Here is an 11,465-nt window from a genome sequence, read left to right as displayed (position 1 = left end):
TAGCCCAATATTGTAACATTGGCCTAGTCTATATTTGGGCCAATGTTTGATTTAATTAGTTTGATGTAGCCCTTGCCCTTAACTACCCTCTACCTTCTCTCAACTAGGCCCGATGTAGTGACCACAAGTCACATGAAATGAAATCCATATTTTGTGGTAGTAAAATAAACAAATAAAAATTTCACATGTGAACCCTTTATTAATTTTCTCGTGTAGATAATTAATTTTAAAAACTTCTTTATATAATAGTCTTGTTGCTTTCATTTTCCTGTCGATCCATTGGGTCAACTGACTCAACTTTCATCTGATTCCCATAATTATTGTCACACTTAAGTTCATCTTTTAATGTGTAAAGTTTACAAAGGCACCCCTACTATCCTAGTACAATTGAAAGTTGTTTACAAATCACAATTACTATATGAAACTGAATTAGACTATGTTCTTTTCGACTTTTAAAAGATTGTGTTATATGTAGTCTTAAGAGATTCATATTCTTATACGAACTACAACTTCTAAATTCTCAAAACTCACAAACTTATGATAAATCCAATGATGAAGAATATCTTCTATGGTCAAGTATCAAACAGTTTAAATAGTGTCGTTGTTTCCCTCCAAAACCACCGATCAAATGATCAGTCTACGACCAATGAATTTGAAGGTGTAATCATTGAAGAACAACCTCATATCCCCTTACTCTTGCAAAAGTCTAATGAAAGATCCGATTCATCTATGCACGATGAACTTCGCCACTTTCGAAGATGCTTGAAATGGTGTGCACTTGATCTCTCTTCTTCCTTAGGCAAAAACATATCATACCTCACCTTTGTTATCCTCGCGATAATCATTCCAATCTTAACCACTATATCAGTTAAAATCCCGTCTTCTTCCTCTCCTGATAAGCCTCTTTCATTCAACAAACTAGTACAACTCCCTGAATCCGGCCTAGCCTTTATCGGGTTCTTGACATTATACCAATTTTTCAAGGAATATGGCCTTAAGCAACTCTTATTTCTTGATGGTCTAAATGATGATTCATTAGATGTTCAACTTGGTTACAAGTATCAAGTAGATAAAGCCTTCAAAAGCCTTGCTTTCATCCTACTCCCTTCTTTTATCGTCGAATTTGTGCATAAAATTGTCTTCTTCTCAACTGTTGTTGTTTCATTTCCTGTTATTGGTGTTTTACCAATCAACACAATTATGTTTATTTCAAGTTTCATGTCATGGGTGTATAGGACCGGTGTTTTCTTGCTTGTATGTGTCCTGTTTCGGCTAACCTGTGAGCTCCAAATACTTAGGCTCGAAGGCCTAAGACATATGTTCGAGGGTTCAGGGTCCGAGCCTTGTGCTATATACTTAGAACATCGAAGAATTAGAGATCAATTCTATGTTACTAGCCACAGATTTTGGTTCTTCATTGTTGGGTGCATGGTTACCATCACAGTTAGTCAATTGGGTGCACTTTTGCTCGTTTTAGCCTCCAAGTCTGACAAGAATTTCTTGAATTCGGGTGATCTTGTGGTAAGTACTTGTACTCCTTACATCAATCTCTACAATGAACACATTAATTCGTAACAAAAGGTTAAAAAATCATGTATTAATCGTGCTTAATAATCGATTTAGCCACTTAAAGGCCTAAGGAAAATGTAGGTAAAAACAGAACATGACTAAAATTAATGTAACATACTCATATGGTAGAGAATAACTAGTTGTTACATACACATTCGTTGCCAAAACATCGAAAAATAAGTAGAATCTAAGCTAAGGGTTATGTTTATTTATTTTAAACTACAAATGTACAAATGGATTAATGTCTAAATCATGTGTATAAAAATTTTGTGCTTGAAATTGTAGGTATGTTCAGCAAAGCAATTGAGTGGATTCTTCTTATGTTTGATGGGAGCAGCAAGAATAACACATAGAGCTCAAGGCATTGTTTCGGTTGCTACAAGATGGCACATGCTTATGACTAGTTGCTTTGATAGTACAGATCATAGTAAAGGTAAGAACTCCTCGAGTCGAAGCTCAGATGATTTCGATCAGTCCTCGTTAGACGAAGCTGTTGTCAAAGACTCAAATGATCAACATGCCTTTCAAACTAGACAAGCTTTAGGTAATTAAATGAGGAAATTTTAATATTTTGCAAGAAGAACCACTATTGCTGTTAGTAGCTAGTTTAAATATAGAGCCGCTAATGCCATTAGCATTTAGCAGTTTTACTATGTGTTTAAAAAATAAACGTGTTCCGTTATTTTAATTTTATGTGACTGTAGGATTATTTTTTTTTTGGTCTAATTCGGGTTAATGTTGATTTTCTTTTGTGTAGTGACATACTTGCAGCATAATAATGGTGGGATTACATTATTCGGATTCGCGCTTGATCGTGGAATGCTTCACACTTTATTTGCATTTGAAATGTCACTAGTTCTCTGGATATTAAGCAAGGCAATTGTACTATCTTGAATGATAATCTCCTGAGTGTTCACAACAAATTCATGTTTCACCCTAGTTTGCAACATTTTTTGTGTGGATAATATACATACCAAATGACTTCTGTTTTTTGTGAAATGTAATTTTGTTAAGGCAACAAAAAAATTATTGTATGTAATTTTTCAACAATTATCCTATTCATGTAAATTCTATCCTTGGCATTTTTATTTGATAATAACGCCCATGATTTGGTTCATTCAATCACTTGCAGCTTCCAAATAGGTTTTAACTAAAGGCTCTATCCACTAAGTCTTATATTGATCTTAATATATTTATCAATTAACCCATTCCTTTTTTTTTCTCTCAATTACGATCACAATTACGTGGAGGCTTATTGAGAGTTAATCATCTTACAATTCTCATCCTACCTTTTTTTAAGGCAATACAAGTTCCCATAACAAGAAGAAAGATTAAATCACAAATTGGGGTCCAATAAAGCCACAAAAATTTACTTTAAAATAGCTAAGATGAATACAAAAACAACAACGTGACTCTGTGGCCCAATGGATAAGGCGCTGGTCTACGAAACCAGAGATTCTGGGTTCGATCCCCAGCAGAGTCGACCTGATTTATCTTTTTGCTTAATTTCTTTTCTTGATTTTAAATTTTTATCATTCCTTGATTGATTTGGCAGATTACTAATCAAAACATATTGTATTTATGTATCCCTTTTAGTTTAAATAAATCAGGTATTAAGTATCATTTTCAAAACTTTAAACCAATTCAATTAAACTAGTTGACATTGTTCATTTGTATACTATCTTAATTACTACCTCCGTCCCCTATTGATGGTCACTTTTGCTAAAAAATCACGGGAATTAAGGAGAAATAAAGAAAGTACATTGAAAAAGTAAATTTACATTGGGTATGCAAAAAAGTAGAGAGATAAAGTAATTAAAGTACATGGGAAAGTAAAATTTACATGGGAAAGTAAAATTTGCACAAATATTTTTGCAAATGTTAGAGAATTTTGGTAAAAAAATAATATTAATGGTACTTGAAAAAAGCAAATGTGACTAACATTTTGAGTCGCCAAAAATGGCAAAAGTGACCATCAATAGGGGACGGAGGGAGTAGTATACATTGTTCGTTGTACAAGGTACTTAATATTTTAGGTTGCCCTTTCTAATTACCCGGCAACGCACCATAAGGCTCTCTATTACCATGCCAAGGGTAGAAATCGTGAGGTGTTACCATCAAATAGCTTACAAACCATTGGTAAAATGATAATCCACACATATTATTACTTCTATGTTGTTACCTAAGTTTGATGATAGTTGAAATCTATCAGCTATCAAGCCATCAGCCATTCCCATGTTGTGGATGGCTGATAAATTTCCAAAGCCAAAAAATAAATGCCTTTCTTTTCATTGTGATAAGAAATTCCATGGCTTGACAAAAACCCTAATCTAAGAGGTTCTTCCTCGAAATACCCCCTTCTTTCCCAAACTTCCCAAAACATCTCATATTTTTTTTTAAAATTTTCATCCTCAATGTACTCTATATAGTCTATACATGTACAAAAATAAAAGAAAAATATCGACCATCTCCGAGATGAATAGGGCAGCCCTGCATTTCCATAAATAGACAAAAATCCATACAGCATTGAATACTAAATATAGTAACTCTCATCAACAAAATTGATTTACCATTATCAACAAAAATTGACATGGTCACTTAAGTCTATACCTATAAAATTAGTCAGTTAGCGCTAAACTGCTATAGAGGTCAGAGGTACCTTGTTAACCTTTCTCCACTGCACCACAAAGGTGTTCCAGATTTTTGGCAAGATCTCCGAGGCACTCAACAAGCTTGTCAGCTTTACGTCTAACATTTTCAGTCTTCAGGGACTCCTCATTTCTTAAACTGGTCAAGTCCTCATCAACATTTTCAGTAACATTTCCTGCAAGTATGGCATGGATCAGCTCTGTGTTCTCCATGAGTTTCGCAGCCAGGATTTGCTCCATGTCTTCAGCAACAGGAGGCTCTGGAATCACATGCTCTACCTCTGCTACAGGCTGTTTCCTCCCTTCAGATAACCGTTTTTTAGGGATTGACCGACGCCTTCGCTTTTTGGGTTTTGGACCTAAAGCAAACAATAGTAAACGGAGAAAGCTCAATTTTCGAATCAAGATATAATAGAGCATGATAGTTGAGAGGCCTAACAGGTGACATAACTCTTACATAGAGATGAATGTCAGTTATCTGGAAAGGACATACTCTTCTAAGGTTTTCATGGAAAACTGATGGAAGAGTTTCAAACAATATGACTCTTTTGGATCGGGTCAAATAAAATCAAGGGCTGGAGAGATGGACTCTAACCAATAGTACCCCTTTGGGTGAGCATAAACCTTAACTGCTTAGAATCTCCTCACAAGTCAAAGTCTAGGTAAACTACAACAAAATGCAACACAAATGTCCCACTTACAATTGGGTATGTATACCATGCAAGGTGCAATACACAAGGAGACAGTAAGGCGAGAGGTATAGTCAGCTGTATACTCCTCAGTGTGTTTAGAATTCAGTCCACTCTCACCCATTCTTCTCATAAAAAGCAATGACTACTTTACCATGGTTGTACCAAAATAACCCTTCCCTCCATCCTCCCCCCCCCCCCCCCCCCCCCCAAAAGCTATCTAAATTTCCCCTGAGTGGTTGAACAGAGATATGTGGACCACTCAGCAGGGGAGTGGAAGCAGAACACTAATTCAATCAAGCAGCTTTTGTATTACTAAGTTTTATTCCAAATAATAAGTAGTACTCATGTTCAAGACCATTATTTTGGGGTATTTACAGGTGGCTAACAGCCTTTCTTGACAAAAACTTAGCTGTTTTAGATTGTTTTACTCAGATAAGGTCAAATTCAATTTCTAGTCATATAATAGTTCAAATCTCAATAGACAGGGTTGGTTCAGGACCTGAATTAGTCAGCTGCTAGGGGAAAGTAGATGGACAGAATCGCTATATCCTTATCTAAAAAAGGCACCCCTTTTGTCCCGTATTACTTGCAACACTGTTGACATGCTTACATTTGCACAACTTTACCCATCAATGTCTTTAATTATTTATTAGTAAAAATCATAAAAAGTTAGAATATACATTATGATAAACACAATATCATACTATAATTTGTTTTTAAATATCAGGGGAAAAAATGGTCAAAATAGGTCATATGAATAATGCAAAACGTCAAACTATTGCAAGTGTTGGGACGAAGGGAGTACTAAACAAATTTAAATCAAAAGGGAAACCGACTTAGATTAAAATGGCAAAAGCATCACATGTCAATATTTTCACCATGCAAAGGAACTACATTCGTGATTTGTATAGAAAAACATTTTACCGGATTCCTCAGCATCAAGAACATCAACCTCTCCCGCATCCGGATCACATTCTGGGTCTGTATCTGCCCTATCTGATGCCTTCATGAAATCCTCCATAGCTTTATACAGGTCTTTGTCAAATTCCAAAGGAAGCCCAGCTTCTTTTCTCCTATCACACCCAAGAGACCAGTAAGAATCACTCCCAGAGTTCAATTTCCATTCCTTGACAAGATTGTAATCAGCAAGCAAGGACTGCCACTTTCTGCGGCACTGGTTTGCATTCCTTCCTACTCCCAGTGCAGTACAAGTTTCTGATATAATGGTCCATTTTTGATGAGTTGACAGAGAATTTTGCCAGTCCCCTTCAACAGCAGCAATTTCATTCACAAGAATAAGCATATCTTGTACAGTCCACACTGCTGCTGCTTGTAAATGTGATCTGGTGCATCGAGAACCAGAAATTGATTCTGCAAGTTGGCCCACATCTGCCTCCCTCATTGTCTCTACTATCTGTTTCAGGAAGCTCAAGCAGCACCTTCTCGTTCTTTATTAAGTTAATTAAAGCACGTGACACAGCTACAAGTCAAAAAAGAGAAGATTAGTTGGTTAGCTACATTAGCATGCATATTTTACAAGATGATATTTTCAATTTAGATATCATATGTTACATGTCACTCATGAAACCCCTGGTTGCTCTGACAAGAAGTCAATCTTCCATGGTTAGGGATAGTAAGAAGATGAGCTAACAGCCTGACCCTAATGCTACCGTTTTGAGTTTTGCCTCTCCTGGCTTTAAGATATATACAATATACCACCTACACACATTTGGTAGCCATGCAATAATAGGAATGAATATAAAGTGTAATTTAGTATGGAAAACAACCTACTATCTCCATGCACAATCTCATCCCCCAAGCTTGTGTTTTCTTCATTCTTTTCCATTACCATCCATTACAACTTGGGAGGTGGTATTAGGAAGAAATGGAGATTTATGAAGAAATATAAACAATTTGTTGGTCATATTGAGTGATCATGGAAATTAACATTGATTTTCTTTCCATATTTATAAACACATTCATTCTCATTACTGTTTTTTTATAACTGATTACCAAATAGGCTGTAATATATTACGTAAAACAACTTAAAGTATAAGAATTAGTTAGCAATGTAGCTTTACAACCCCCCTAATTGCAACATACCCTTCCAGCTGGACTTACTCGCTATAAACCTGCTGAGCTACCGACAGCTACCATCATTCAGTCCTCATCCTTCCTCACTCATTGATCCCTCTTTAACCCCTAGCATTGCCAACCAGGATTCTTTCAGCCAACAAACAAAGCAAAGAGATAGCTAATGCATATTCTTAAGTTATATTACTAGTTCTCATATATCTCATGCTTGCTTAAATGCTTACTTAATTCCCAACCCAAAAAGACTAAAGACAATTCAAACTGAAGCCATCTACCACAAAAGTAGGCTATCCTCTTCATGCACTACCTTGTGCTCCACAAAAAACTAAAGGTCTTATTTAAGAAATACAACCTATGGGCACTTAAAGTTCCTATATTTAGTCCATAATGAAGTATCAAGTGTCCATACCCAATCAACCATGTCAGAATATTTACTATTTAGGATCAAATATGTATTATTATTTGCAACTTTTAGTACTCTCGCCATCCCATAATAGTTCGAACACTTATCTTAGCACATAATTTTAGGAGATAAGTTGTTGAGATGTTATCAATTACTTCCACCGTATCAAATTGAATGACATGTTTCTTTTATCACGTTTGTCAATGCATAAATCAATCAAAAATATATTTAATTATACTATTGAAAAAAAAAATACTAAAAAATGAATTTTTATTAAGTACACATTGAAATGGATCTAACTGACAAGATCCAACATGACTATATGTAGTCATATCTTTGTTATAAAAATAAAAAATAAATAAATAAAAAAAAAAAAAACGTATTCGTATCTATAATTCACACATGTCATTCAAAGTGAAGATTATGAATAGCGTCAAAAGTCAAAATGTGGCAACTAAGTTGGAATGGAGGTAGTAATATCTGATAAAAAAAAGTGTATGTGATTGGAGATAGTGGGTATTACTTTATTTTAGAAGTAGATGCGATAGAAAATACTGAGGTTGATTATTGAATGTGAAAGTGGGGCCCAAACTATTTGGTAGTGGAAAGACTGAAAGAGAGATCTATCAAAATAATAGAGGGGTCCTTCTCGACAGAGTAAAGGAGAGTGTTCAAACTATTATGGTATTGGAAGGAATAATACAATTAAACATGATGAACACCAATTGTATCGATTACTAATCTGAATTGGTATTGCACCCTGACAACTAGGGCAATTTCTCCTATAATATAAATGTAAAAACCCTTGTAATGACCATTGAATTGGACATCCTAAATCAAACTTTTAGTGAATTTCATCAAATTATAATGTCACATTCTACGCCACAACTCAGCCCATTATGATCTCAAGTCGAACCAAGTCCAAATCAATATCACTAGTCAGGGTTTGACCTAACCTGGCTCATGTAACTTGTGAGCAAGCTCATATTTTTATCACCTCTACTCACATGCAACAACATGTCCAATCAAACTGACTGTCAAATTGAAGTTCCAAATCTCTGGTTAGTCTGGTAAGAAAATAACAGATAACAACATAAGGACCAGCATGTAGCAAAAGGCACTGATTGCAGGCCACACTCTACGGCTAATCAAATACAGCGCAATACATGTCACTATTGCAAATCTGAAGTTTATTCCATATTTGCTTTACTTCAATTGTGATCCTTGATTCAAATTCTAATACTATACAATAAGCCTTCCATCAATGAAATCACTATTTCATTTTCCATTCAGATAAGTTCAAATGAAATCTATAATAAGAACATGAAATGAAGCTCCTCAAGGCTAACCCCTTCCCGAAAGACCTCCTGCGCCTATATAATAATTGTCTGAAATAAACCGATGCTCCGTCCTCAAGTGAGAACAAGTTGCTACAATAGACTATTCACACTCTAGTAGGATTTCAACATATATACTACTGAGCTATTAAACGATCTCCAGGGAATGGAAATAATTGCTTCTAAGGAATTTTCCTTGGAGAGGGGGGGAGAGGAGGTCCAATTGTAAACATCTCTTGGTGCCATGTCAGCTCCAACAATCTGATAAGCAAGATTAGTATATTAAAGAATAGTCCAAAGAAAGTAGCCATAAGATCACCATTACTGTGAGACAAAGAATTGCCCTTACTTTCTAATTTGGATGCAGGTTACTTAGCTAAACCCACATGCAATCCTTCCTAGCCTTATAATCCTTACCAATAGGTATAAAGTCCACTCTTAGGCTCTTAGCTTATCCGAAGAATGTCAAAAGAAAGGCGGACTACTGGACTAGTATTGGAACAGACAGTGACTGCATGTATACCTCCAGATAGATGCAAAACTCCAATTCTCTGCCAAGTGCCAACGCACTAAGCACTAATACCACATGCCATTTCATCCATAATCTCCTTATACATCATATAAGGCCTCAATAAGACATAATAAAGGATTGTAGATTAGTCAGTGATCATATTATTATTTGACAATGAAACTTAAGTTCCCTGATAGTTAAAAAAAACTCCAAACTTTCTATTCCAATTAATTTCATTCACAAAATTCTACAGCAAAACTCATTTCATGATCATCACAACAATAAATAAATAAAATAAAATAAGCACAAAAAGTCACACTATAGCCTAACAACCCCAAGTCCGCAACTTCCCACACTCATTCTTCTTCCCAAAGCAGTTCACAACATAGTCAAATTTATCTTTCCAAAGATCCAAATCCAAACAAAGCAAAATCTTAACACAGCCTGAAGTGCTAGGTAACATAAAGCTACCTTCTTGATCGACTTTAGATTATGAGCTCCACTTTCCAATCCCAAGTGAACCACAATCTACTAAGCAACAACATATACATATTCTTCCTTCCTTAATTTCCAAATCATCATATGATGAGCAGTATTATCCTTAATAATCTATCTTTACTCTGATAAAGTAAAATTAAAATTAAATACAGTAACAATTGACTTCTACTCTTCACAACGAAGATAGAGTACTCAGAGTAGTTTACACTCATACTCAAACACTTAACGTATCAGCTGATACTAATAAGAGTTACAAACTCCATATATGAGCAGGATTACAAATGTCAAAGCATGTATGTCTTGCAACATATAGCCAAATTTATTTTTTTTTAAGAAAAAGAATGTAATACCTAAAATATGGTTTTGTGATCTACCATTCCTTAATCCTAAACTTTCCTACTAGATTTGTCAACTTTTAGTTAAATCTCCCCATAACAGTATAACACCACAAACTTTCCTAGCTTAACTTTGCCTTCTCGAAAGCTTCGTCCAAGCATTACTTATTATGTGCATCCACTAGGGTCTCCAATTCTTACATCACTATTCATCACCCTTAACCTCTTTCTCTCAATGATATCTAATTCCTCGAACCACAATAGTGACTTCAGATTCCACTTAAGCACATCAGTTACTTTACTACTACTCCTAACCACTCCCTCCATTCGAAATCAATAGTCACATTGATAGTGTTTTTGTAATTTGAACTAGTAACGTGACAACTAAATCCGCACCAAGTAAGCAACAACTAAAATTTGAAGACGACAAAACAAAATCAAAAAGTAATTAAGAATTTAAGACTCCCCCATAATTCAAAAGAAAAGCAGCTTATCCACAAAATAAATAAAAAAAATATCAGCAAATAAATCACAAACCCGCAACAAACAAGTAGAACAATCAAATTTTGGAACAACATAGATTAAACAAGTAACAATTAATAGAATAAAAATTAATAATGAAGAACAGTAAAGCTGAAAAAAACGAGGAATTTTAGAAGAAATTAAAGAGGAGAATAGAAATTACGATTCGATTTTTACCTGAATTGAAGTTGAATTACATGAATACAGACGAATTTGGAGTGATAAATTAGGGTTGATGTTGCCGCCGATTGCCGGAGAATGGAGTAGGTTTGTCGGAATCCATGGAAATTAATTGTAAGAAATGAGGAAATTTTAATTTGGAATAGTATGTAAGAAAAAGGTAGAAAAGGGCAGCTTAGATCGCGGGAATCGTAGATCACTTGTTTTCTTTGATTTCGGAACTGAGATACCAAATACGGAGTACTCCGTATTCAAATACGGAGTGTATTACGGAGTACTATGTTAGGGACAACATTTAAATTAAATTTAAATATTGCACTTTTTAATTTTGAAACTAGTGTGTGACCCAGACACATTTCCCGTACGTACTCCGCAGTATGTTACTATGTCAGGCACTAGTACATTCAAATTAAAATCGAATAAGTTTGCACCAAAAAATAAAAAAAAATTAAAATCGAATAAGTCGATGGACGATGGTATCAACTACCAAGCTATCTATTAGAAAGATGGCACATTTCAACATTGAGGTATGGGATAGTATATTTTCCTCCTTTGTCATCCATTGTGAATGCTCATAGCCCTTAAATATTACCAATTGGGGGCATTTTTTGCTTGCTATGATTCAATCCCTAGATCTAATGAGTTGCATAAAGTTTTAAACATGAGTTGAATTGTC

At 35.0% G+C, this 11,465-nt stretch overlaps 2 protein-coding genes and 1 non-coding gene across 4 annotated transcripts; 2 read left to right on the top strand and 1 right to left on the bottom strand.

The window, feature by feature from the left end:
- The first annotated feature begins 380 nt into the window (after window positions 1–380).
- Window positions 381–2,665, top strand: LOC145595196 (uncharacterized). Its single transcript, XM_081651577.1, has 3 exons — window positions 381–1,521; window positions 1,855–2,113; window positions 2,327–2,665. The coding sequence occupies exons 1-3, from the start codon at window positions 538–540 to the stop codon at window positions 2,461–2,463; spliced, it is 1,380 nt and encodes a 459-aa protein (XP_081507703.1). The 5' UTR covers window positions 381–537; the 3' UTR covers window positions 2,464–2,665.
- Window positions 2,666–2,979: 314 nt separating this feature from the next.
- TRNAR-ACG (transfer RNA arginine (anticodon ACG)) lies at window positions 2,980–3,052 on the top strand. Its single transcript has one exon. It is a non-coding gene; the product is annotated as a tRNA-Arg (tRNA).
- A 986-nt stretch (window positions 3,053–4,038) lies between these two features.
- Window positions 4,039–10,975, bottom strand: LOC145595168 (uncharacterized). 2 transcript variants are annotated; one of them, XM_081651543.1, is made up of 4 exons: window positions 10,787–10,975; window positions 8,363–8,473; window positions 5,834–6,389; window positions 4,039–4,576 (listed from the first exon to the last, which is right to left on the bottom strand). In XM_081651543.1, the coding sequence occupies exons 3-4, from the start codon at window positions 6,309–6,311 to the stop codon at window positions 4,233–4,235; spliced, it is 822 nt and encodes a 273-aa protein (XP_081507669.1). In that variant the 5' UTR covers window positions 6,312–6,389; window positions 8,363–8,473; window positions 10,787–10,975; the 3' UTR covers window positions 4,039–4,232. The 2 variants fall into 2 exon arrangements, with proteins under 2 accessions (XP_081507669.1, XP_081507668.1); XM_081651542.1 differs by lacking the exon at window positions 8,363–8,473.
- Window positions 10,976–11,465: the final 490 nt, after the last annotated feature.

This window comes from Chenopodium album, chromosome 19 (genome assembly GCF_948465745.1).
Source record: "Chenopodium album chromosome 19, dcCheAlbu1.1, whole genome shotgun sequence".
Lineage (NCBI taxonomy): Eukaryota > Viridiplantae > Streptophyta > Magnoliopsida > Caryophyllales > Amaranthaceae > Chenopodium > Chenopodium album.
This window is presented reverse-complemented; position numbering and strand designations above follow the sequence as displayed.

Coding starts and splice junctions, on each gene's coding strand:
- LOC145595168 (XM_081651543.1), bottom strand. CDS start 6,311: ATGAGGGAGGCAGATGTGGGCCAACTTGCAGAATCAATTTCTGGTTCT. Junction 4,577..5,833: donor TCTTGATGCTGAGGAATCCG/GTAAAATGTTTT, acceptor TGTTTGCTTTAG/GTCCAAAACCCAAAAAGCGA.
- LOC145595196 (XM_081651577.1), top strand. CDS start 538: ATGATAAATCCAATGATGAAGAATATCTTCTATGGTCAAGTATCAAAC. Junction 1,522..1,854: donor TGAATTCGGGTGATCTTGTG/GTAAGTACTTGT, acceptor TTGAAATTGTAG/GTATGTTCAGCAAAGCAATT. Junction 2,114..2,326: donor TCAAACTAGACAAGCTTTAG/GTAATTAAATGA, acceptor TCTTTTGTGTAG/TGACATACTTGCAGCATAAT.